The following is a 27,692-nucleotide window of genomic DNA, read 5'->3' on the forward strand; positions in this document are numbered from 1 at the left end:
CTGTGTGTGTCCAGGCCTCCACTGTTGAGACTCAAAGAACCAGTTATTTTCCATCACAACAGTACCATTCCTGTTTTCTCATCATTGGTGTCTGTTTTCACCATATAGACCCTATTCTTTGGAATTCTTTTACTAAGCACCTCAAAATCCCATAAGGTTCCCATATTTAAATAAGCTTTTTAACAAACTACTGATCTTTCCTCCTCTAGACTTTAGAGGATCAAAAACTCGAAAACATGTATCACCAGATTCAAGGATGGCTTCTATTTCACTGTTATATCACTATTGAAAAGACCTCTTGTAAAAGATGAACACAGCCTTGCAATCTACCCCGTCATGGGCCATGCACTTTATTGTATACCTGCACAACACTTCCTCTGTAACACTGTATTCTGCATACCATTATTGCTTTCCCCTTGTACTACCTCATTTTATTTGTTTTGAAATTATCTTTTCAACTATCTTAGTAGATATAATAATAAAACAATTACCAATAAAGATCTTGGCTACTTTGACTTTAGCATCCATTATTGTTTGATTACACTTGCATAACTTTTTGCCATTTTTTCCTCCAGTATATTTGCTCTATACACATTCATGCTTTAAAGAAATTATTAAAATATTTGAAATCAAGACAAAAAGTGCAATAGAAAATCATTTTGCCAAAATGGAAGTGCAGCCATGGATGATTTAAACCTTATTGGTTTTATGTGTTTGTTGGTTTTATATATTTATTGGTTTAATAAGACAAAAAAAGCATTTAACATTTTCATAAAGTTATTTTTTATTTCCAGCAGGTAAACAATGTGCCACTGCAGCTTTGATAATACCCACCATGATGGTAAATTTAAAAACAGTAATATTTAAATTTACTCCAATATCAACCCCTACCTCCCCATTCTGTTCCCATGTGAGTAAAACTGATTTAGTTTCAATGTATTCACTTAAATCATATTTTTGTAGTAGGCATCTAAGGCAAACAAGGAACATTTGGATTTATTTCTAGTTTAGCTTCAAATAGTATATACACAAACAAAGATACGGCTTTATATATTTACATAAATAAATGTGCTGTTTGGATGTTAACAGAAAATTATTTATCACTAAATCTTGTCCTTCATACTAAGAAAAACAATGCAATCTTTAGTTATTACAGCATTCCTGTGAAGGATCTTCATTTCCCATAGGCGTAGCTTCTTTTAGGTTCACACCATACTTGGCTTTCAAGCATCTTGCAAAGTACCTCCAGTATTCCCGTCGGATTGTATCTTGTTTCATAGCCAGTTGCTCACAAAGCTGAATGAAATTCAAGACCAATCCATTAGAAACTAAATTGCATCCATTTGCTTTTATCCAGACCTACCCAAACTCATTTTAATAATTTGCATTACCACATCATGGTGTGCTAGTATTGGAAAAATTTCAGAGGATGTTCTTGAGAATGATTCCAGGAATGAAAGGATTAACATATGAAGAGTGTTTGATGGCTCTGGGTCTGTACTCACTGAAGTTTAGCAGAATGAGGGAAATTTCATACAAACCTATTGAATATTGAAAGGCCTAGAGTAAATGCGGAGAGGACGTTTCCCATAGTGGCTGAGTCTAGAACCAGAGGGCACAGCATCAGAATAGAGGGATGCCCATTTAGAACAGAGATGAGGAGGAATATCTTTAGCCAGAGGGCAGTGAATCTGTCAAGGCTGTAATTGAGTATATATAAAGCAGAAGTTGATGGGTACTTGATTAGTCAGGGCATCACAGGTTACTGGAAGTCAGGAGTGTGGGGTTGAGAGGGATAACTTTTAACATAAGACACTTCATAAGAGGTATGAGGAAAAACAAGACACTGAACCAAATGGAGAATGGCAGAAGGTATGATCAGAGATGGGTTATAAACCTATCTGGTTTGTTAATACCATCCTTCCTTTGTCTGGTTTATATTTGACTCGAGTTAAAGTGATTGACTCTTATGTGCCATCTAAAACTGGCTAGCAAGACAATGGGAGCCACGACCTTGCCAATGTTGCCCTCCACATGAATAAATAAAATCCCCATTAATCTGTCAGTCTGGGCTATAATCAGCAGTGGGAAACATCAAAAGGGGATAATTTAAGGACAGCACATTGCGCCAAAACTTCAGTCTGTATCTTTGATCAGCAGGTGGGCAATGGAGATTTCAACCATGTAGACAGTGCACAAAGCATAAGATTACCCCAACATTCTAAGAGGTTGGGAAATCTGATTTAGAGACAGATAGCAAATTTATAACAACAACAGAGCAAAGGTATACTCTTAACACTCCATTAAACTAAATGGTCAGAGTAGGGCTATATTCAAGTGTGTGAAACAAATTTAGGACTTCTATAGGAAATCAGATCAACACAAGGTATGAACTCCTAGCTAGATTATGGAAAAAAATGGATTAATTCCACAGATGGAAGCCATGGTAGAATAGTAATAGCTTTATGAAATAATTAATTGAAAAGGACTGAAATCTTCAGCATGTGGCTTTATCTAGTCAGAGCTTAACAAATAATAAGTTAGTTTCTGATCCACCCTGCCAATATACATAATGAGAATTTTAACCTGTGCCAAGTGACTGACCTCCAGTGCTCTGCTTAAGGTTTCTTCCTTCTCGTCACAGTTGTTCTCCAGAAGGTCTTCATACATATCAATCAGGAAAGCAAGCAAGTAGGGGGAACTAGGCTTTTCCATCAACTGCAAAATCTGCTCGAAAAGATTGGGATACTTGGAGAGATTCTGATCCTGAAGAATTCTTATGAAAATAAGAGATTTGTGAGAGAATGTTAATGTTTCAAATAAAATTCCACATCATTGCAAAATTACACTGCACCCATTGATCTCAAATTACCTTTCACTGTCTAAACAATTTATATTCAGTCACCACATGGTTACAGAGCCAAAAATTAGTAGCACATTCGAAGCAGAAGATACAACTTCTTGTTAGAGGGAGATAAATTCAAAACAATAGGGTAGAAAAATAACTTCAGTGAGCACATAACTCTCTATGAAGCAAACTCCCTGAGAAGATGGTTAAAGCTGATGTATGTCCATAAGGTATGCTGAAGCATATCTAAAAACAGGATGAATGTATTAAATCTAGTAACCTTGCTGAGGTCAACAGTCCAGTGTCATGCACTTGTGATATTCATTTCTAAGAAGAAGGATGACATTATTCCTATGTTCAACTCTTATTCCTGAAGCAGGCACTTTATTCCAGGTTCTCACAGGAAGAAATAGTACAAAGGAAAAATTACTTCATAACTGCCTCAGGGAAAAAATGTTAGACTCTCACTATTTGGTATCCCTGAGGCTTTTCAATGGGAGCAGAGCACATCTCATCCTTTATAAGCTGTTCTGTGAAGCATCGGTTTCCCAACTATGACAAGAGTCTCTTTAACATATCTGAGACTCTTCACCTGTATGACCCATAGAACTGCAGGGTCATCCTTAATGTCAAAGGCTTAGTAAAGAGGATGAGACGAGATAAACGTGGCAGCCTTGTGATTCCCAAAAACTTCCTATCACTGAGTTTTCCTCACTTTGTGTCTGGATCTACTGTAGGATTTGATTGCTACAGTAGATCAATAATTCCATTGTTACTTTTCTTTCTGTTGGATAATCATGGGCAAGCTGGAAGGATTTTAGTCCTACTTTTATTCCTGTGCTCTTATTCAAAGAGTCATAATTACTTTAAGGAACATTTCTACCCTAATCGAATGCTAAATTACAATGACTTAAAACACTAATACCTATGTATTTATATCTTGGTTAAATTTTGAATATACTGTTCTGCTAAACAGTAAAATAAACATTACCCCTTCAAGTAATTCCATGCACTTTCATTGTGAGGAGCCCTTTTGATTAACTTCAGGGTATATCTGTAAAGTAATACATAATGTGGTTAGAGATGTCCATGCCTGTAGTGTGTAATGTTGTAAGAGATCAGGAAGGTGAACAATCAGAGCTTCATTTCCCCTTTTATGAACCAGATATGAATAGAACTATTACTATATCGAGTCACTTGAACAGGCTAAATGAATATCTCTAAATATCTGAAAAAAGCATAATTTTTAAATTGTGCAGTTGTACAGCTGAATATCCAGACATTTATGCAAAATTCTTATCTGGGGACAGTGAGTTATTCTGCCAGCTGGTTAGCACAATAAGCTTCAATAGTTTCTCAAGACAAGGAATACAAAAGAGTGGACTGCTCCAATCGTAAATGTAGTATCTTCAGTTGAATGTGTAAGGGAGCAGATCATGAAAGGAGAAAACATACACAAGCTAACATTTTGAGATTTGGTTTGTCATCAAAGGCTAGCAAATTTATACAGATGTATCATACAGATCATTACCACCTAGTATGGAGGTGCAGTACACACAGGATCCGGAAAGCTCCAGAGGGTTCTAAACTCAGCCAGCTCCATCATGGGCTCTAGCCTTGCCAACATCAAGGATATCTTCAAAGGCGATGCCTTAAGAAGGCAGCATCTATCAAGAAGGACCCTCACATCTTAGGACATGCCCTCATCTCATTACTACCTTCAATGAGGTGGTAAAGGAGGCTGGTTCACACATTCAATATTTTTGGAACAATTTCTCCCCCTCTACAATTAGATTTCTGAATGGTCCATGAATCCATGAACATTACCTCTTTATCCCTCTAGCACTATTTTTTAAAATTATAATTTATAGTAATTCTTACGGATTGCACTGTACTGCTGCTGTAAAACAAGAACATATGTCAGTGATATTAAACTTGATTCTGATTCTGACTTCATGAGGTAATTTATTTCATACTAAATTGCTTCCACAACCAGGTCAGGATAAGACTTTAATTAATCATTTCCAAAACACAACTTTTGGGAGCATGTCGAGAATGAATTACCATTGTAGTGGATTATATCCCTCACTAGGGAGAGGAACACACTGTCTTAACAAACCACAAGGTCAAGACTATGGCTTCAGATATCATTCACAGATGGCTCTCTAGGATGTGAAAACTGCTACATAAATGCATGTTCCTCTGCATAAAGGAAAGCTGAACATCAAAAATAACTCTCTCACATTTCTGAAAGCAAATCTTGTTACATCGGACATGATTGTTTACTGCAATGGCATAACAATAGGTTTCCAGCTGTACAACGTTTTTGGTTAAACACCTATACTAAAGCAAGAAACCATGTTAAATTAATTTGCATATGGGGTTAACAGAAATAAGTGGGGCAAGACTAACTCGACTTCAGAACTAAGCACTGTTGGGTTATCAAAGCCAGTGGTGTTTGAAATGACAAAATATCGCTGGTTCCACGCCGAGTTGTTTCGCACATCCTCTTCCAGCAGCTGATCCACATACTCTAGTTCATTGTCCCAAAGGCCGAACTCCTGTCAAGCACAGAACATAAACAAAATCACCGTTCAATGCAACATCACCAGCTTATGCATCATGCAATGTAAAATGAATATAGCACAGAACAGTACAACAGAGACTCAGGCCCTTCAAACCATGATGCCAAATTAAACTAAACCCAGCTGCCTGTAAACACCACCACTATGTCTCTTTTCACCACCATTCCTAGCAGTACATTCCAGGCACCTACTGCTCTGTGTAAAAAAAAAAACAAAAAAAAATATATGCCTCGTACATCTCCTTTAAACTTTCCTCCTCTCACCTGGAAGCTATGTCCTCTAATATTTGAAACTTCTATCCGAGGGCCAAAGACTCAGACTATTTACCCTACCTAAGCCTCTTATAATTTTATAAACTTCTAACAGGTCTCCCCTCAACCTCTGACACTCCAGAGAAAACAAACTGGTTTTGTTCAACTTCTCTTTATAGCTAATATTCTGTAATCCAGGCAAATACACTGGTGAACCTCTACATCTTTCCTGGAATGGGGCAAACAGAACTGCGCACCATATTCCAAATATAGCCTGACCAGAACTTTATGCAGTATAAATATAGGCTCTGACACCAACATCTGAAGTTTTATGCCCAGCTGTCTGTCAAACACTAAAAGATGAGGCTAGTTATTATGGATACCTTCTCAGCAGTGTGTTTCAGGACAGTGAATATAGACATCCTACATTTGTCATGGGATGTACCCAGGATGTTGATAAAGGCTCACATGTACTAATGCTTTTTATTCTTGTACAATATCCTAAATTCATCTCAAAGAATTGCACTCTGATATGAGGCAGGGTATGGAAGTTCTGGGTTTTACCATTCCTCCAAAAACATTTTTTTTTAACAAAAATCACTCAAGGTGTAAGCATGTCCAACAAAGCCCATATTTATTGCCAATTCCTAACAGTCCTTGAATCAAATAATTTGCTGGATCATTTCAAAGGCATTTAAGAAATGATCCAGCGATACAGCTAAGTTTGGAGTCATATATAGGCAAGATTGAGTAAGAAAGACTTCCTCAGTTTAAGGGCATTAGTAAACTGGATGGGTTTAAACAAATTTACCACAGTTTTGTAGTCATCATTACTAATGACTTTTATTAAAAATTCTGATTATGTATTTAAATTCAACGTCTTCCATAGTAGGATTTGAACTGAAGTCTCTCAAATGCCATTTCTTATATTTTCTCATTTCTTATTGCCAGATTCCCAGCAACAATGGTATTTTGCTTTTTTACCTTAATCACCCACTGTCTGTGTTGCCAAGCATGGTAGTTTTTTGCATCTTGTTCAAGGATCCCAGAAATAAATCCCAATTCTTGTGAGGGGTCTTTTAACGATTCTACAATCTTCTGCCTATGATACCTAGGAGCCAAAAAATGCAAAGACTTATTTTTTTATTTCCAGTTCAATCATCTGGTTTTATTAACCTGATAAGCAAAATGTTTTTTATATACCAAACTTGATAATTCTTCGGCTGGTCCTCAATAATTTCTGAAATATAAGCTAATTCTTCATAGAGATCCTTGTTCAAAGACTGTAACACCACTCTGCGGAAATGCCTAAGAGTGAAAAGAAAACAAACAAGCTCAGATGGAAAAAATGTATTCATAGAATAGGCCTTAAGCCTAGTCAACCATTCTTTTGGAATGTGGTTAATCTGCACTTCAATTCCATTTATCAGTCTTTGATTCACATCCCTAAATACACTTTACTGAGAGAATCTAACTTTCACATTCACAGTATATGCCTTCAAGTTGTTTTGGTATAGACTCATTCTGTTGCGGGAATATGAGGTCCAGATTTGACAATAAGGCATTAAGAAACTCTTCACAGAAATTACTTTCAGAAGGCAATCATCATAAAGTTATTCATTAGTGCACAAAAGGATCTCACCAACTGAGATGTTTACCTTAATCCACTTTTGCTTGTGTTGCTGGGAAAATGAATATTGGCCAGGAAATCCCACAAGGACTTCCCTTAATGATGACTTGACATCTTCGGTATGCACCTCAGGCACAAACGACTTATCCCAACACAGCACCATACTTAGCTGTCATAATGGGATACGTGCTCAAAACCTAGGGTTGAATTGGAACCTACCTCATCTGATCAAGGATGGCATGCATCAACATAGTCATTGTCAAGAAGGAACTCAATACTGAGTCTACATTTACTTTGTTGTCATTTATCACAATGAATCATAATGATAGAAACGCACAAACTAGAGCTTAAATACATTTTTCAAATATATGCCACTGTACAAAAAAAATCATTGAAATACCAGGGACGATGCAGAGAAATCAGGAGTTGCAAGATCGGTGGATGTGTCAGGATGAGGACTGGTAAAATAAAAACTGTGCCGATGACGTTTTAAGATACGTGGAAACAGCTGGGAGGGAACTTCAAGGAGTACAAAATATCATAATAGTGAAGTTAAACACAGAACCAAGAAGCAAATCTGAATTTGTAAGAGTCAACTTGTAATGGAGTTTAGGAAAATTCTTTACCCCAAGGGATTATTATGCAAATAAATCTTGGGCAGAAAAGTACAAACAACCGATTAAAGAGAGGATATAGTCGATGGGGAGCTCAGGGAGAAGGACGGTGATATTCTGGAGTATATTAGCATGGAGGAAGGTGTTGGATGTCTTAGAGATCATAAAGGTAGATAAATCCCCAGAGCCTGAAAGGTATCGCGGAAGGCAATGGCAGGCAAAATGGGAGATTGCTGGGACACTTATGAAGATTTTTACATCTGTTAGGTACAGATTTTATTTTATTTAAAGATACAGTACAATAACAGGCCCTCCTGGCCTAAAGGTCCCATGCTACCCAATTACCCCCCAGTGACCAATTAACCATAGGTCTTTGGGATGTGGGAAGAAAGCAGAGCACCTGGAGGAAACCCATGCAGTCACAGGGAGAATGTACAAACTCCTTACAGAGCGGCAAAAATTGAATCTGGGCCGCTGGTGCCTTTACACAAACCACTTACAATACTGTGCCACTCATGCCTTGAAGATAGAGAATATTGTTGACAGCAACATACAAAGCATTGGAGCAACTCAACGGGTCAGGAAGCATCTATGGAGGGAAATGGACAGTCGACATCCTACATTACAGTTCCTTCTACAAGGACAGCAGAGATAATCCAGGTAATCGCAAGAAAAAAACAAAAAAACCTGCATTTATCTACAATTGCAAAGGCACGGATTGATTAGGGATAGTCAGTAAGGCTTTGTTCATGTGAAATCCTGTCACACTAATTTGACAAAAGTTTTTGTTTGAGGAGGTAACTAAGTACATTGATGAGACAGTGCAGTAGTTGCTGTGCACATGTGCTTCAGTAAAATATTTGACAAGGTCCAGCATGGTGAAGAAAGATTAGAGCCCATGGGATTCAGAGCAAGCTAACAAAGTGGATCCAATGTGGTTTGATAATCAAAACATAAATGCAAGAGGTCCTACAGATACAGAAATCCAAAGTAACACACACAAAATGCTAGGAACTCAGCTGGTCAGGCAGCATTTACAGAGAGAAATAAACAGTCACTGTTTCGAGCTGAGATGTTTCTTCACGTGTCTCGATGATAAGTCTCGGCCCAAAACATTGAGTGTTTATTCCTGTTGGTTCTAGAAGCACAGGATTATTTTTCTGATTGAATCTGTTGTAGTCACAGACTTTCAGAGTCATAAAACATAAAAACAGGCCCTTTCGTCCATCATTGATCATCATGCCTATCTACACCAATCCCACTTGCCTGCATTAATTCTATATCTGTGCCCTGCACATCAAGTGCCTATCCAGATGCTTCTTAAATGTTATTACTATTAATACTTCTACCAGCTTCACTGGCAGCTCTTTTTGGATACCAAATATGAAAAATCTATCCCTTAAATCCCCTTTAAATCTACTCTCTCTCACCTTAAACCTAATTTTGGACACAGACTCTGGCAATCAACCGTATCTATCCCTTTCATAATGTTATAGACCTTTATCATGTCACCCCTCAGCTTTCTTTGCTTTAGGGAAAACATACCCATCTTATCCTATCTCTCCTGATAACTCAAGCCCTCCAATCCTCAAAACATACTTGAGAATCTTTACTGCACCCTTTCAAGTTCCACCACATCTTTATGATATTGTAACGATTAGAACTGAGTACATTGCTCAAAATGTGGCCTAATCAACATTTTGTACAACAGTAAATATGGCATCCCAAGTCTTGCATTTCAGTGTCTTGGTTGATGAAGGCAAGCATGCTCTATGCCTTCTACACTACTCTGTCATCTGTGTTGTCACTTTCAGGGAACTGTGTACTTGTACCACAACGTTTCTCCATTCATTAATACACAATGAATAGCAGGATCCCAGGGAGAATGTCCTGCCCTAGTATGACTTCCCAAAATGCATCACTTCACACGAGTTAAATTCCATCTGCTATTCCTTTGTCCAGCTTCCCAAATGATCAAGATCTTGATCTTAGACAACGTACTTCACTGTTCACCACACTACCAACTTTGTTGACATCAGCAACTTACTTACATTCTCAGTCAAATCATTAACGTTAATGAGAAACAATCGAGGACCCACAGCGATCCCTGTGATGGATTACAGGTCACAGGCCTCAGGCCCAAAATACAATCCTCCACTACCACCCTCTGGCTCCTATCACCATGTAAATTTTGTATCCAATTTCCTTGCTCAACCTGGATCTTATTGGATTTGACCTTACAGACCAGGCTTCCATGTGGGACCCTATCAAAAACCACCTCATGAACATGACCTTGTTGTTCCTTCTAATTGCGCTATTTATTTAATTGTGTAATTTACAGTAACTTTATGTTTTTGCACTGTGTCGATGCCACAAAACAACAGACTTCACATCATATATGATAGTGATAATAAACACAATTCTGTATTAGAACAAAAGAAAAACAAAGACCATTTTAGTGCAGAGTGATCATGCTGTAGTGATTAAGATTTTGCCAGTTGGTTCAAGAAGCAGATGGTTGAAGGGAAGTAGCTGTTCTTGAAACTGATTTTGTGTTTCTGTGTTCCTGCCCAATGGCAGCTGCAAAAAGATGGTATGGCCTGAATGGCAAGGATCTTTGATGACAGATCTTTGCCTTCTTGAGGCAGTGTCTCTTACAGATATTATCAGTGGTAGGGAAGAATGTGCCTGTGATATAATGGGCCAAGTTCACAATTCTCTGCAGCTTTTTATGTCCCTGTGCCTTCATATTGTCATACCAGACCATAATGCAGTCAGGTATATCAGTACAAGTTTTTTTTTAAGAGTGTTCAGCAGCAAGCTGAACCTTCTTAACCTCCTAAGAAAGTAAAGACATTGAGTGTTTTCCTTTTGATTATATCTAATTGCTGAGCCCAGGACAGGTTTCTGATATGTTAACACCCAGAAATTTAAAGCTGCTGACTCTCTCCATTTCTGATCTCCCAACATAACAGTTAAAAATGTTTACCTTCCTTCCCTCTTCCACAAGCCATCAATTGCTCTTTAGTTTGGCCGACGTTGAACAAGAGTTTGTCACCATGGAGCATTTAACCAGATGCCCTGTCTCACTCTGCTAAGCTGACTCTCACTGTCACCTGCGATTTGTCCAACAACAGTATTGTTATTAGCAAATTGGAAGATGACACCAGAGTTGTACTTAGCCACAGAGTTATGCATATATTGAGAGTAGAGCAGGGGACTAAGCATACAAGCTTAACTGCACTTGTGTTGATGATTGTGAGGAGGAGATCTGCTGATAAGGAAGTTCAGCATCCAGTTGTACTGGGAGGTACAGAAGCCCAGGTCTTGGATCTTAAGATTCAAGCAATCAAGGGTAGGACAACCAACAATAAATGGTAGAGCCTTCAGAAGTGTTGATGATCAGAGAAACCTTGGAGCTGAAGTCCATTGGTGGCAGTGATAGTGCAGGTATGGTGAAGAAGGCATTTGGGATGCATGCTTTCATCAATCATGGCATAGAATAAAAGAGCTGGGACATCATGCCACACGTGGAGAATTTTGTTTAGTTCTGGTCACCACACTATAGGAAGCATGTGATTCCACTGGAGAGAATGCAAGAGATTCAACAGTATATGGACTAGACTGGAGATCTCAATAATGACATCTTAGAGCCATAGCATTGAACAGCATGTTCTAATCAGTCCTTATCCTCTTATACCTCGCTGTTCAACAGCCTAATTAAAATACAGTTAATGTATATGACTCTGCCACCTCCTGTGTAAGTTCCAGATATCAAACACTCTCTGAAAGTTTTCACTTCAAATACCCTTTAAAACTTCTTCCTCTCTCTCATCTTAAACTTAAGCCCTCTTGTTTTTGATACCACTACCATGGGGAAAAGATTTGGATTGTCGACCCCAAGCCTGTAGTAATTCTATATAACTCTAACAGGTCGTCTCTCAATCTCTTACGCTCAAGGAAAATCAAACACAGCCAATCCTACCTGTATGATTAAAGTAATCTAATCCTGACAACTTCCTGCCAAAGCCTCTCTCCAGCGCAATCGTTTCTGTGAGCGGATAAACTCAGTTTGCTTTCCATGAACTGGGCGAGGTTGAGGAGTGATCTCAGAAGTATATAAAATTACAGCGGATGGAGAAGGTAGATAGCAAGAAGCGCTTTTCATTGGTGGGGATGTCAAGGACAGAGATTTAAGGTCAGAAGTCATTTTAGAGGGGATCTGGAGGTGATTTTTTTTATATAACATAGGAAAGAATGGTTGGAATCTAACTTGCACTGCCAAGGGAGCTGGTGGAGGCAGATATTTTCACAGCATTTAGGAAACATCTAGGTAAGCACCTGAACCACCTAGGGTTTGGATCTATAGCCAGTAAATGAGATTAGTAAAGATAGGTGCAATGGTTGTCGAAAATGTGGTGGCCAAAGGGCCTGTTTCTGTGCTGTACGATTCTATGACTCTAACCGATAATTGGATTTTCACAGAGAAATACACTTCACCACAAATTTCCTCCACAATCATTCCAGAATACAAAAACTACATTGACAAATTTGGTTTCTTCTGCTAACCTCTGCCATCAAGAGGATGAGAACACTAATCTTATGGGAAGTATGTCTCTTCTAATTTATCATTGTTAGTAAGAAGATTTCAGTATAATGATCCAGTACAAGGGCTGCAGCAGTTCAAGATGACAGTACAAGAATATTACAAATGACTTTTAAAAAAAAACTTCTGGAATCTTAATATTCCAAGAGCAAATATACGTAACATTTTCCAAAGGCACATTACAGCCACAGCACAGTTAACTTCTACATTCCTAACTTTCCAGTAATAAAATGCTCTTTAAGATCAGAGTATTAAGATATCAGAATATTAAGATTTGAGGTTTTTAACTCATCCACAATATTCTTGCACTGTCATTTGTATAAAAATTTACACTCATAAGACACCTCCTTTTATACATCTAAAAGTGGAATAAACTAACACAAAGGCTAAAATGCAGAGATCAACATTTTTTTCTTATTCATCTTAGTTTAACAAAAACAAAAAATCAAACAGCAAACTTGCTCAACTGATAAGTAATGACATAAAAATCAAAATGCCCCAAATGAGTCCTGAAGAAGGGTTTTGGCCCAAAACATCAACAAGTTCATTCCTTTCCATAGATGCTGACTTGCGGTGTTCCTCCAGCATTTTATGCGAGTTGCTCTGGATTTTCTGCATGTGCAGAATCTCTTGTGTTTATGCTCCAATTGTCATTGGTTTAGATTAATGGAATATTTGCTCTTACTTTCCCACCAAGAAAAAAATTATCAGCTTCAATTGCCTTACCATACTGTATAATTTGCAGCATTGAGCTCTATTGCATCTGTTGTTAGACTGAGTGCCCGTTCACTCCGTTCATCAAGCTTTAGCACAGCCCTAAAGTAGTCATATACATCTTTAACTGGAAGAAAAAAAACAATGTTAGAAAGTTGAAATTCACAGATAACACACTTTCCAATTGCTAGTAATTGAATTTATACAGAATTAAGCACATTTTATGAAAACATTTTATGCAAATCACCCTAAGTTACTTGTTGGTTTTTAATTTTTTAAGGAGCTATGTGTGACTTGCACAACCAGTATTTATTGCCCATCACCAACCACCCATGAAGCTTGTGGTGAGCCATTTTCTTGGACCACTTAACTCTTCCTGGTGAAAGTATTCCAAGTACTCCCACAGTGCAGATGGCAAAGGTCTTCCAGAATTTAGATACAGTGATGATGAAGGAATTATGTATTTTCAACATGAAATGATATGTGATTTGAAGGGGAATCTGTAGGTGGTAATGTTCCTATGCATCTGATGCTATTAACCTTCTTGGTGATAGAGACTGTTTTGGGAGGTGCTGTCAGAGAAGGCTAGGTATGTAAATGTACTGTATTTTGTAGGTACACACGACTGCCACCATGGGTTGAAAGTGGAGGCATGAATGTTTTGGGTAGCTGAATAATGTAACTTTATATTCAGTTAATTTATTAATAAGCTTTCGAATTAAAATCCAAGCTTTCAGAGAAAGGCTATAACGCGTTAATGGCAAAAACAGCCTACTATTTATGATTGTGCTTTTTAAATGTGGAAAAGAAACCCCCATGTGTTTCAGAAAGCAGAAAGGCCATGAATAACAAGCCAAGGGAACAGATATGCATATAGTTCAAATAGATGACCAAAAGCTTGATCAAAAAAAAATCATAAAACAGAACTTAATGGAATAAAGGGAGCTGCAGGAATTATAGAAAACAAACTTAATGCTCATGAATTCACAATTAAACTGGGATCAGTAGTGATGGGCTAAAAGATCAGCATGGGCATGGTGGGTCAAAGGGACTATTCCTATGCTGTACAACTCTATACAGCAGAGTTTCTCAACTGGGGTTCTGCAAGAGAGTGTGATTTTAAAAAAAAACTTCATGCAACGTGTGTTGCTAGCGCGCATAGTGGCAGGCAGTGACAGAGCAGCCCTGTTAGCAATCTCGTTAGAGGTCTCTCAGCCCAGTATGGCAGTGCGCAGTAGCGCCATATGTATTTGGTTGAGCCCATTCTCCGTTTTTGACACGAGATAGAGGAGTCCACTGATAATTGGTGAGTGTTGTATTGTACAGGAGAGGAGGAGAGTAGACTGATGAGGGGTGTGAAGTGCGTTTTTCTGAGCATCGAATGGACTCGCCCAACTTGGGTTTGATGTCAGCCTTTCCCTCTCGAATCATCTCCCCCACCTTCCCCCTACGAGCCATCGACTGACCGCTATGGGAGTGAACAAACTTTACAGGTTTATTACAAAATTGGACAGAAATTTTCATTCTAAAGAAGAAATTTTTAAGCACGACCACTCAGCTGCTGGCCTGCTGCTTTGCTGTTGTCATAAACGTTGCAAAAGGTGAATAGCGTAGGTTAGAAGTGAATGGTATTTTGAAGTTTTCGTTATCTTTTGTGGTTTTCTTGTTTAGTTATTTATAATGCCATACTTTTTTCTATTTTATTAACCCATGTTAGGACAAAATGCAGTATGAGAAATTGGAAAGGTTTCACTCTCAACAATACGATAAGTTGATGTATGAGTGACATGTCACATGATGCTAAAAAGTTTTTTTGTGATAAACTGAAAAACACCAGCTTCTCTATCCAGTTTGATGAGTCAACAGGTTTCACCAATAATGCCATGTTGTAGCATTTGTAAGATTTGTAAAAGAGGTGAAATTCAAGAAAACTTTTTCTGTTGCAAAGAGCTACCTGAAATAAGCAAAAGCCAAGATATATTTAATGTTTTGTCTTCATATATGGAAGCAAAGGGTTTGTCTTGGAGGAACTGTGTTGGCATCTGTACTGATGGTGCACTATCAATGGCTGGCTCTATGAGAGGTTTTGTTTCTCTTGTATATATAAATACAGAAAATCCTGACATTGTCACAACACACTTTCTTCACAGAGAGGTGCTGATGTCAAAAACTCAGATGAAATGAAAAAAATTCTGGAAGATGCTACCAAAATAGTTAACTTTATTAAACAAAGACCAGTTCACTTGAAAATGTTTGAAAAAAACTGTGTGAAAACCTGGACAAAGAGTTCACCAATCTCCTGCTATATACTGAAATCCGATGGCTTATCAGAGGAACTTTCGAGAAAATAGCAGGCCAGATCTTGCTGAGTGCTTTGAAGATGAAGAATGGCTGCAGAAACATTTTTCATTTTTCATCATATGAACCTGTTGAACAAGTCTCTGCAAGGCCCTGGAGAAAACATTCAAGCGACAAGATTCTTGGATATAAAAAGAAACTGAATATTTGGAAAAATGATGTTGCAAAAGGAGATTTTGAAAAGTTTCCACAGCTGCTTGGGCTTGAGACTGAGGAAGGTTATCAGACAGTCTTGAGTCTTAATAAAAGCAGAAATTTATTATGTTTGCCTTATAAGTTGTTAAAATTTATGTGAGGGAAAGAAAGAGATTAATTTCAAGAAAGGTAAGCTAAGCTTAATTACTTGTTTTTTTCCCCAAGAAAGGTTGGCTAAAAATTCATCCTCTACTCAAAAGAACATTGACAAGCACTTTTGGATTATTATACCTACAACTTACTAATCACGCTAACGTACCTTAAGTTGTGGATATAATAATTTTTACGCAGGGGGTTCCCTGACACATGAAAATTATTTCTAGAATTCCTCCAGGGCAAAAAGGTTGGTAAAGGCTGCAATATAAAGTCAAATATTTGAGGGTAGGACAAATGGTAGGATAATACAGTGAGAGGATTTATATAAACAAACATTAATTTACTGTATTTGTGAACTGGAAGCGGATGACCGGAGTAATGGGCAAACAGATCTTGATGGCAGTTAAACTATAGACAGTAAACTTTAGACAGCACAATAAAAGAGACAAAAACTTCTTGATGTCATCAAATTAGTATGAATTATTCTATATAACTAATTGCATTCTTAATTAAATACTTACAGTTCTCAGAATAAGCTATCTGAACCACTGGATAAGGCCCATCATCCTGTGGAACAGGCTTAATATCAGCCCATTCTTTCCGGTCCCTAGAGAGAGGGTGACATTTCATTAATATTCCTCACCGCTATATATATATTTATTAAAGAATCATAATATTAATTCACACAAAATGTCCAGTTTTAGAAGATGTTCCATGACTGACAAGACCTGCTTTGAATAGTTGCAAACTGGAAGAACTCATTCGATTCTAAACACTGCATTAGGTAGAAAAGAAAGGATAAAATTGGTTCCTGCTCACTGACACAAATGAATATCTTGTAGTTAAAACTTATATATTTGTAAGGGTTAGGAGTGCCAAGACTTGCAGTCACCTCAGAATATCAGCATACTAAGGAGGATATAGACTCAAAGGCAGGGATCCATCATGTAATTTAGATAATTCATTATGGACATGCCTTGTTGGAAAGTTCTGCAATGCACAGTCGGCCCTCCTTATCTGCTGATTCAACCAACCGCAGATCAGGAAAACCTGGAAGTTCTCTCTCCAGCACTCGTTGTTTGAACATGTACAGACTATTTTTTTCCTGTCATTATTCCTTAAACAATACAGTATAACAACTATTTACATAGCATTTACATTTTACTGGGTATTATAAGTAATCTAGAAATGACTTAAAAGTACAGGCAGTCCCTGGGTTATGAACGAGTTCTGTTCCTGAGTCCGTCTTTGAGTCGGATTTGTAGTCGGAACAAGTACATCCAGTATTATTTAGCGTCAGTTCGTCAAACGTTTTTCTTAGTATAGAGTACATATTTTACCTTTCTACGTATATAAAACACGTAAGAAACATACGTATTTCAATAATGAAACCACTGCATTGCTTAGTAATAATTGTAGCTTTCATCGGGGCAGTGCTTTTCACATGCTCCATTAAAATTGTTCCGATCGTTGACCTAATGCTTTTCCAATGACCGATGGCGTTTCACCTCTTTCCGATCGCTTTATTACTTCCACTTTATTTTCAATAGTGATCGTGATTATTTCCGTGAATAGAAACACTGCGTATTCAGAGCTGCGCCGGGTCCTAAAGACCACCGCACTGAGACGGGTTAAATAAGGGACTTGAGCATCTGCGATTTTTGGTATCCGCGGGGGGGGGGTCTTGCAACCAATTCCCTGCGGATAAGGAGGGCCAACTGTATATATTTGTGAATTTTTGTAATAATCACAGAACAATGCCCAGAGTTGTGGGGTTCTAATTACAAAAGTGGAACAGCAATAAAGTGACATTATTATTCTGTATAAATATACAACAACAACAATGACTCAGGGCCGAAGGGCTGTAAGAGAAGCAATTCTCGAACGCACAACCAATGCTGATGAATGTACATCCAAAAGCAGTGATATGGTTTTAACAGCCTGCCTTCCTAAGCAATCCAAGATAATCCAATCCAGGAAAGAAAATACACTGATATATAGACCATTCCTGTCAAAGACAACTGCATCCTCTCTTGAACTCTACTGCATAATTCAAAGCTATGCTCAAAGCATACTGGACTTAACATAGAACAAGCTTATCTATACAGCTGGTAGAAGTCAGGAAAAAAGGTACGAATGATTGCAGTCCCTGTTTTGTAAACTTTCTGAATTGAATTTTTTTTCTGATGATTAACTAGAGCTGAAATTATAAACTGTATGAATTGATGAGTAGAGGCCAATCAGCAATCAGAAGCATGAGAAGTCATAGCTCACTCAGGTTCATTGATTGAGTTCATTAGACATTGATACGTGGCAGTTTGGTGTTATGAGCAGTGGCCAATCAGTGATCAGGATTGAGTGGCAAGAACAAATCAAAATAAGGCAGGGCAAACAGAGCGGCCTCTGTTGGAATGGCTATTGTTGGTATTAACAGTGTTAGAGCGGGGATTTTTAAACTTCTTCAAGCTTCAGCGAAAGAAGGCGAAAAAGCTGTAAGTAGATTTGAGAAATCATACACAGGCAGTCCGAGTTATGAATGTCCGACTTACGAACAATTCATACTTACGAATGGCCTGCCATAAAGCCTATTATATTAAAGATTCGTCGGCGTCCACCATTTTAAGTCGGATCACGTTGTCGTTAACGCTGTTTTGAGTGTGTAACTTTGAATTTGGTTTAAATTTCTCTTAGCAAGATTCACCCCCCCTTTTCCCGTCAGCACCGCCCCCACTTTCCCATTTAAACTGTTTCAGTGTGGGTGGACTTTAGAACCCAGGGTAGCTCAGGACCTGCCGCCCGCGGCTGCACTGAATACATAGTGTTTCTGTTCCATTGACGGAAAACGATCACGATGAAAATAAAGAGGAAATAATAAAGCAATCGGAAAGAGATGAAACGCCATCGGTCATTGGAAAAACGTTAGGCTACAGTTGGTCAACGATCAGAACATTTTTAAAGGATAAAGGATAAAGTGAGAATAATGGAGCAGGTGAAAGGCCCTGCCCTGATGAAAGCTACAATTATTACTAAGCAACACAGTAGTTTAATAATTGAGATACATATGTTTCTTAAATGTTTTATATGTGTAGAAAGGTAAATATATATAGTATATACCAAGACAAACGTTTGACTAAGCTACCCTAAGTAATAAGGGATGCACCTGTTCCGACTTGCGTACAAATCCAACTTAAAGATGGACTCAGGAACGGAACTTGTTCATAACCCAGGGACTGCCTGTACAAGTCATGCTGTGAGAATAATGTATGAACAAAGAAGTGCTTGTTGCATGAGAAAGCTGCTCTGTGTACCCTTATCAGAGTAGGTATGTGATAATGAATGTTTAACAGCAGCCCCAGACAGTACTTGGTGCTCAATTGATTTACAGATTTTCCCAAGCTCTCTGAGTGGGGGCTCTGTTTTGTCAACTGAGATGAAAGCTTGCTAATAAACAGTATGTAATTATAAGTAAACTGTGTTTGACAATTATTCCCAGGGTCTGAACCTAAAGTCCTCTGATAGAGAGGCAGATCAACACTTGGCGCTATGAGCAGGGTCCCATTATGTGGTAGACCCCCCACCAAAACTGAATAAGTAGATGGATGGATCATTGGGGTGAATCAGAGACGAACAAGCCCACAAGGTTAGCTTTAACCTTGGTTCCTCTCTGCTTTCTTACAGCTCTGTTTGTTCCTTCTTTTTGGTGCGAAAATCCACTGATGGGTCCCAAAGGGAATAAATATGACGGGTGGTTCGAGTCCTCCAGAATAATTGAGAAGTTTGAGTCTTCTAGTAATTCAAGATGGGTGGCTCGAGTCCGTTACAGAAAATAATAGACAAATATCCAGACAATGAAAAAAAACTGAGACAAATTTCATTCCAGTTGTCTAAACATTTGGAAAAAGAATATTGGCCTGCAGGAAGTACACTTGATTTTAAATTTAATAAGGCAGGTGGAACAGGGAACATGGAAAGTGAAGGCAGGGAAAGAGTATGGGTGGCTTGATTGGCCTATGGTGACAAGAGGCAGAAATAAAAGACAAGAGATAAATTAAATTGTTGGACCGATAACACTAAACAAAGAGGGATAGACATACGTGATAGAAAAGGCAATCCTAGGAGTTGGCAAACGTTGAGAGCAATTTGTGAAGAATGGGATAAGGGACAGAAACAGACAAAGGAGACGGAAAGAATTTGTATCAGAGACAAAACATACTGACCATGGAAGAACGAATAAAGGGAAAAGGGAAATAGAAAATAATAATAATTCTGGGGTACCCTGCCTCTATCCAGACATACCGACCGATTCCCCAAATGATACTGATGATGATTGGGAAGGGGTGAGGCAACCTAATAATCCCACCGTACTATTCACAGCTTCGCCAGCACCTGTTTTACCATGGTCAGGTTTCCCACCCCCGTGTGGTTCTCACCCTGGTGACTTAGTTGTCAACTCGACAGTCATTGCATCGCCACCAACCGATGTAGTTCCTCCAGAACGGTTGGGAAGCCTAATACCATTTCTGCCTGCACGCGCAGTCAGACTGGACCCCTGAACAAGGGCCATTGGTTTTACCGGACTGATACAGACTCAGTATCAATTGCCCATGAACACTGTTCCTAACCCACAAGCCAGAGTGGTGGGACAAGCACCTACTATGCAAATCCATAAGCCCTGGACCCCTTCCAAACTCTGTGGTATACTGAATGCTGCCCCTGACAAAAAGGTCGACCCCCAAGGGTTTTGTAATTATTTAAGCATGTCCTGACTATTCATTCCGCTAACTCCCGAGATTTGCTCCCCCTGGCTATGGCCGCCCTTACTCCTATTGATCAGACACGATTCACCACTCGGTTCAGACATGGCAACTATGAGCAGCTAATCGCAACCGAGCAAACCGAATCCCGGGTGATTGAAAATACATTGGACGCCTTGTCCCACGTTCTGGCCCCTTCCATAGATGTAACTAAGCTCTTATTAAATCCAGGAAAGGCGACACCCCTTGATGATTTCCTAGAATGCTTTAATACCGTTTATTCTGCACAAACAGATTACTGTACGCAGCAGGGAACCAGTCCCGACAGTACTGCGTTCTCCTCCTCCAAGCCCAGCCCAGCAAGGTGGCCAACAAGGTTAAAGTCAACAATATGAACTGGTTAGAATCCACTCAAGCTTCAGAAAGCGATTTAAAATTAGTTACTAGTTCACGAAGGCGAAGTATTGCTGGGAAAGCTGCAAATCAGATAAAGATGTTCATTATTTATCATTGTAGCTCAATTAACAATCTGTGGCCTTGTCAGAAAGAAGTGTCATAGTTCAGTCTTTCAAAACAAAAGACAAAGGCTATCTAAAGGTAAAAAGTTCATTTAAATTCTAGTACAATACGTTTCAGTGGGTGGCTAGAGCAATCTTCTATATTTTAATAATTGTTTTCTTTCCTTGTGAGGAAAGGTTGATGTTTGATTTTCTCCAGTTCTGAACAAATATAAGGACACTACATTATTCTTTACAAATATCTAGTGTGCTAGTTTGTCAGGAAAAAAGATTTATTTGTTTTTAAAAGGTTTTGTTATCAAGTGTGGCACCAATGTAGTACAGATCTTAACAGACCAGAAGGTACCAGATTCAGCCCTTGACCTGTGCTAAATAACCCCCATTGTTAATACACTACACTGACTCAGCTACATAAATTCCAGGGCTTTGTCAATTTCTGCTGCACTTGGATTCCCGATGTTGCCCTGCTCACCAAATCCCTCACCCTTTATTCCTCGCCCAAACGTGAGACTCCCTTTCAACTCTCAGAGCAGGCCCAACAGGATTTGCTTCCCTCAAGCAAGCCCTGATACTGCACCCCTCCTTGGGCCGGCTGTTTAGCACTCTGTGACGATCAAGGACGGGTGTGCCAACGCTGTCCTTTCCTAGAGCCACGCATCGACAACGACCTGTCGCCTACTTCTCCAAGAAACTCGATCTGGTAGCTTCTGGCTTACCTCCCTGTACTCATATTCTCCCTGCAGTATACAATATGGTTCCGGCCTCAAGTAACATTACCTTGCACCAGCCAGTGGATGTACTCACCTCTCATAACATAGCTGCCCTGATGAATGTCCGCCAAACTCAAAGCCTTACACAGGCCTGCCAGCACTAGATATGAGGTCCTTCTGCTACAGAACCCCCTTCTCCACTTTTTCCCCCTGTTCTACTGTGAACCCAGCCACCTTTTCAGAATGCCCTCCTGAGCGTCTAGATTCATGATTGTGCAACCGTCTCATGATTGTGCAACAATAAGTCACCAATTGACAGAAGTCCAACCTGACATTACTGACTTCCCCCTCGCTAACCCGGACTTAGTCTTCTATGTAAGCTAAGCTCCTTTATAGACAACCAAGGCCAGTGCCGTGCAGGCTATGCAATTGTTTCCGACATAGAAATTGCGGAGTCTGCTTCCTTTTTGTCTCCTCACTCAGCACAGCAAGCTGAACTCTTTGTACTCACTAGAGCATGCATCCTAGCCACTGGAAAATCAGCCAATATTTTTACAGACTCTAGATATGCCTTTGGAGTTGCTCATGACTTCCACCAACTTTGGAAAGCTAGGGGTTATGTCACCTCCTCTGGTATGCCCATCACAAATAAATTTACATTGATAACCTTTTTTCTGCCATCTGCCTTCCTTCACAATTGGCCATTATTAAATGCTCTGCACACACTGAAGGTACTACTGAGACTGACCATGGAAACAACAGAGCTGACTCAGCTGTGAAACAAGCTGCCCTTACCGGAGCACTGATTGTTCCCCAAATGACGAATGCCAGGGAAAAACTGAAACCCCCATTTCTGAATCAAAGGGTATGCCCGAAATTGAGGATGTGCATGTTTTACAGAGGGATGTCTCTGAAAAACAGAAAGCCAGCTGGGAATTGGCTGGATGTTTTTACTCACCGACCAAGGACCATGCCCCCAGGGCACCAGGGTCCAGAACATCTTGGACTGAGTCCTCAACAGTCTTAAGCAGGGGGATGAACAGCAGGAGGTCATGGTCCATACAGGTACCAATGATATGGGTAAGATGAGTGATGAGGTCCTGCATAAGGAGTTCGGGGAGTTAGGTGCTAAGTTAAAAGGCAGATCCTCCAGGGTTGTGATCTCACTACTGTTACCGTGCCACATGCTAGTGAGGCTAGAACTAAGAAGATTATACAGTTTAACATGTGGCTAAGGAGTTGGTGTCAGAGGAAGGACGTAAGACTTTTGGATCACTGAGCTCTCTTCCAGGGAAGGTGGGACCTGTACAGAAGAGACAGTTTGCACCTGAACCGGAGGGAAACTAATGTCCTAGTGGGAAGGTTTCCTAGTGCTGCGGGGGGGAGGGGGGGGGGAGTAAACTAGAGTTGCAGGGAAATGGGGACCAGAGTCCCAGAACAGACAGAGGAGACCAAAGTTCTTAAGACAAACTTAGGAATCAAAAGGTTGAGCATAGTGTGACTAATGTCCTCAGCTGTGTATATTTCAATACAAGTAGTATTGTGGGAAAGGTAAATGAGCTCAAGACATGGATCAATGCATAAAATTATGATACTGTAGCCTTTAGTGAGACTTCGTTGCAGGAGGAACAAGACTGGTAGCTTAACATTCTGGGTTTCTGTTGTTTTAGACACAACAGAGCATGAGTGATTAAAGTTGCTAGTCAGGGAAAACGTTCAGTCTGGATAGCCGAGAGAATTCATCCAGTGAAGCTTTACGGGTGGAATTAAGGAATAAGAAAGGTATGACCACGTTAAAGCATCTATACTACAGACCACCCAACAGTCTGTGGGATTTAGAGGAACAAATTTGTAGAGAGATCACAGCCAGTTCCAAGAATTATTATAGTAGGTGATTTTAACTTTCCACATATTGAGTGAGACTCCCACACTGTAAAAAGACTAGATGGGATAGTGTTTGTCAATGTGATCAGGAAAGTTTCTTTAATTAGTACATAAAAGTCCCAAAGAGAGAGTGTGATACTTGAACTGCTATTAGGGAATGAAACAGGGCAGGTGCTACAAGTTTTTGTAGAGGAACACTTTAATCTAGTGACCATAATGCCATTAGTTTCAGAGTAATTATGGAAAAAGATAGATCGGGTGAGATTCTAAATTGAAGAAAGGCCAATTTTGATGGTAAAGAGAAAGGATGTGTCAGGTGTGGATCGGGACAGGCTGTTTTCTGGCAAAGTGTACTTGGTAAGTGAGAGGCCTTCAAAAGTGAAATTTTGAGAGTACTGTTACGAATGTGCCACAACTCGCCCCCTCCTTTTCGAGAATCGCAAAATCGCTATTAATTCGGGTCTGGGACCCAGGAAATGAGAGAGAATCCACAAGGTTTGGAATGTGTCCTGGCCTAGCGAAACAAAAACCCCTGATAACGGCTATTGTCTCTTGGAGACGGAATTGTGTATTGAGTACTGTACTATTCATTGAAGCCCTCAGGGGACGACCAGAGTGGTCTGGTTGAGGGATTGCATCATCCCAACTTGATTGACATCTGAGACCCCGTAAGTAAGGATAAAAGAGGGTCTGGGGAACAATCCCTTTAGACGCACCAGGAGAAACGCTAGAAATCCCGTGACAGCGTTTAAAAGCGACAGCCGGTGGGGGGGCTCGTGTGCGTCCTTCCCTTGCCTGGGATTGGCGGCCTCACCACGGAAGAACGGCTTTAGCTAAAGGAGAGGCCACAAGTGAACGGCCACACCAACGGGACTCCCGACGGATCGAAATCATAAAAGGAATTGGCAAGTTTCTCAAAATCTCTGTCTCGACTCCAACAAAAGGCTGCAGCCTGCATGAACTGAGTGACTTTTATATTTCCATCGGACAATACATTTATCCCCTAGACAACGATAGAGCTTATTTCTTATTATTATTATACCCGCACTTTTAGATTGAGTATTGACGACGTATATTATCTGTATGTTTGCATTGATATTATTTTTGTGTATTTTTACTAATAAATACTGTTAAAAATAGTATCATCAGACTTCAACGGACCTCTCTATCTTTGCTGGTAAGTGACCCAGTTACGCGGTTTGTAACATTACAAAGCATTTATGTGCCTGTCGGAATAAAAGGTAAAAATAACAGGTTTAGGGAATCTTTGGTTTTCAAGAGATATTGAGGCCCTGGTTAATGGCGGATGGAATACAAGGCGTAGCACTTCAGTAGGACCAGCCAGAGCAAGTCTTACACAGTGAACAAAAGGGCATTGAGGTGTGCCGTAGAACAAAGGGATCTGGGAATACAGGTCCATAATTCAATGAATGTGAGGCACAGGTAGACAGGCACATTAGCCTTCATAAATTAAAGTACTGAGTACAGGAGAGAGGATGCTATGCTGAAGTTGTTGGTGAGGCCTAATTTGGAGTATTGTGTATAGTTTTGGTGACCTACCTACAGGAAAGACATCAATAAGGCTGAAAGAGTACAGCAAAAATTTACGAGGATGTTACCGGTCCTGGAGGTTAGGACTTTATTCCTTGGAATAAATGCATGTAGGCTTTTTCCACTGAGGTCATGGGCTAAGGGTAAAAGGTGAAAAGTTTAAGGGGAACATGAGGGAAAGCTTCTTCACTCAGAGGGTTGTGAGAGTGTGGAACGAGCTGCAAGTGCGAGCTCGATTTCAACATTTAAGAAAAGTATGGAGGGCTTTGGTCTGGGTGTAGTTTGATGGGACAGGGCAGTTTAAATGGTTTGGCCAAAGGACCTGGTTCTGTACTGTATTTTTCTATGACTCTATCTTGCATAGTATATAAACCACATTCGTTTCAGCTTTTCCAGTTACTTTGATTGCCCAAATGGAAAATTTTACATTCCCTCTAAATTAGAATCCACTTTGCCAGAATATACTTTATTTACTTCCCACTACACTGTCTAGAACATAGAAATCTACAGCATATCTTCTGCCCACAATGTTGTGCCAACCATGTAACTTACCCTAGAAATTGCCTAGAATTACTCTACTGCATAGTCCTCTATTTTTCTAAGTTCCATGTACCTATCCAAGAGTCTCTTAAAAGACCCTATCGTATCCGCCTCCACCACCATCGCTGGCCACGCTCTCACCACTCTGTGTGAAAAGCTCACCCTTGACATCCCCTCTGCACCTACTTCCAAGTTCCTTAAAACTGTGCCCCCTTGTGTTAACCATATCAGCCCCGGGAAAAAGCCTCTGGCTATTCACACGATCAATGCCTCTCATCATCTTATACACCTCTATCAGATCACTTCTCATCCTCCATCGCACCGAGGAGAAAGCCCAAGTTCACTCAACTTATTCTCATTAGGCATGCTCTCCAATCTAGGCAACATCCTTGTAAATCTCTCTATAGTATCCACATCCTTCCTGTAGTGAGGTGACCAGAACTGAACACAGTATTCCAAGTGGGCTCTGACCAAGGTCTTATATACCTGTAACATTACCTCATGGCTCTTGAACACAGCCTATGGGTGATGAATACCAACACACCATACGCCTTCTAACAACACTGTCAACCTACATAGCAACTTTTGAGTGCCCTATGGGCACAGACTCTAAGATCCTCTTTGATCCTCCACACTGCCAAAAGTCTTACCATTATATTCTGTCTTCAAATTCGACCTACAGAAATGAACCACTTCACACTTAGCTGGGTTAAGTTCCATCTGCCACTTCTCAGCCAGGTTCTGCATCCTATCGATGTCCTGCTGTAACCTTTGACCACCCTCCAGACGGTCCACAACACCCCCAACCTTTGAGTCATCAGCAAACTTACTAACCTACCCTTCTACTTTTTACAAGATAATTTGATAAATTAATCACAGGGATCAGCTACTGCTCTCAATCCAGTACATTCAACCACAATGGAAAGTCAGAAAATCCCGCCAGATAGCAGGGCAAATCCCCCTCTGTCCAGCCACTAACCATATCATTTCTGGGTTTCTATCCTCAGCTGCTCCCCAGATATGGGATACAGTTACTCTTTTAACTTTGATGTAGGTTCCAACTATTCCACATTGAGCAGAACCATTACTATTAATGACGGACTAAATATATAAACACTAACTTGGAAACAGGAACTAGCGATCACTAATGTTTCATTCCTATGGGAGGGGGGCAGCAGAGATTTGAGGCTGTTTCACCAGCATGTTGACAAACGCAGAGCGAAGCCACAGTGCAGCACCTGATCCGGACTCCACATCAGTGGTCGGGTTCTGTATTTCGGGTCTCAGCCCGGACTCTGACCCCATCCCACCCCCAGCTCCCGTAGCCCTGATCAGACCTCAAGAGCCTCGGCTCCAAGTTCTCCTGTCCCAGACCCGCACCTGTAGAAGATGAAGCCCTCGCTTCTTCTCCCGCCGTCCGAGTCCCCGGAGGCGCGCCGCAATCCCTCCGGCCTCGAAACCTCCGGCTCAGGAGTCACCTCCTCTCCGGGCGAGCTCCAGAGTTCTCTCTCAGCCATGTCGCCTCCCTTCTCGGGGTCCAGGCCCAATGCCGGTGCGTCCTCTCCACAACCCGTGCACTCAACCTCCCGCTCGCCCATTGCTCTCCTCCCGCACGTCACTTCCCGCAGCCTCCTGTCCCACCCCCCGCTTCGTAGACCCGGATCCAGATCACAATCCCGGTTGAATCCTGCGCTATAATCTTGCCCCGGACAGACTTGGAGCCGAGACAATTTAAAACTGGATCTTCACCTGCATGTGGAGTTCTCCAGTAACGGGAGTGGGGAGAGAGAGAGAGAGGAGAGGTGGGGGGGGGGGAGAGAGAGAGAGAGGGGAGGTGG

The 27,692-nt window shown here is 40.2% G+C and overlaps 1 protein-coding gene across 1 annotated transcript; it reads right to left on the reverse strand.

Moving 5' to 3' along the window:
• Positions 1-759: 759 nt before the first annotated feature.
• On the reverse strand, positions 760-27,609 carry fnta (farnesyltransferase, CAAX box, subunit alpha). The gene is made up of 9 exons (XM_073042577.1): positions 27,235-27,609; positions 16,419-16,504; positions 13,261-13,375; positions 6,888-6,992; positions 6,669-6,795; positions 5,261-5,409; positions 3,840-3,902; positions 2,605-2,776; positions 760-1,296 (listed from the first exon to the last, which is right to left on the reverse strand). The coding sequence occupies exons 1-9, from the start codon at positions 27,450-27,452 to the stop codon at positions 1,144-1,146; spliced, it is 1,188 nt and encodes a 395-aa protein (XP_072898678.1). The 5' UTR covers positions 27,453-27,609; the 3' UTR covers positions 760-1,143.
• Between the last annotated feature and the right edge of the window lie 83 nt (positions 27,610-27,692).

This window comes from Hemitrygon akajei, chromosome 4, assembly GCF_048418815.1.
Source record: "Hemitrygon akajei chromosome 4, sHemAka1.3, whole genome shotgun sequence".
Classification (NCBI taxonomy): domain Eukaryota; kingdom Metazoa; phylum Chordata; class Chondrichthyes; order Myliobatiformes; family Dasyatidae; genus Hemitrygon; species Hemitrygon akajei.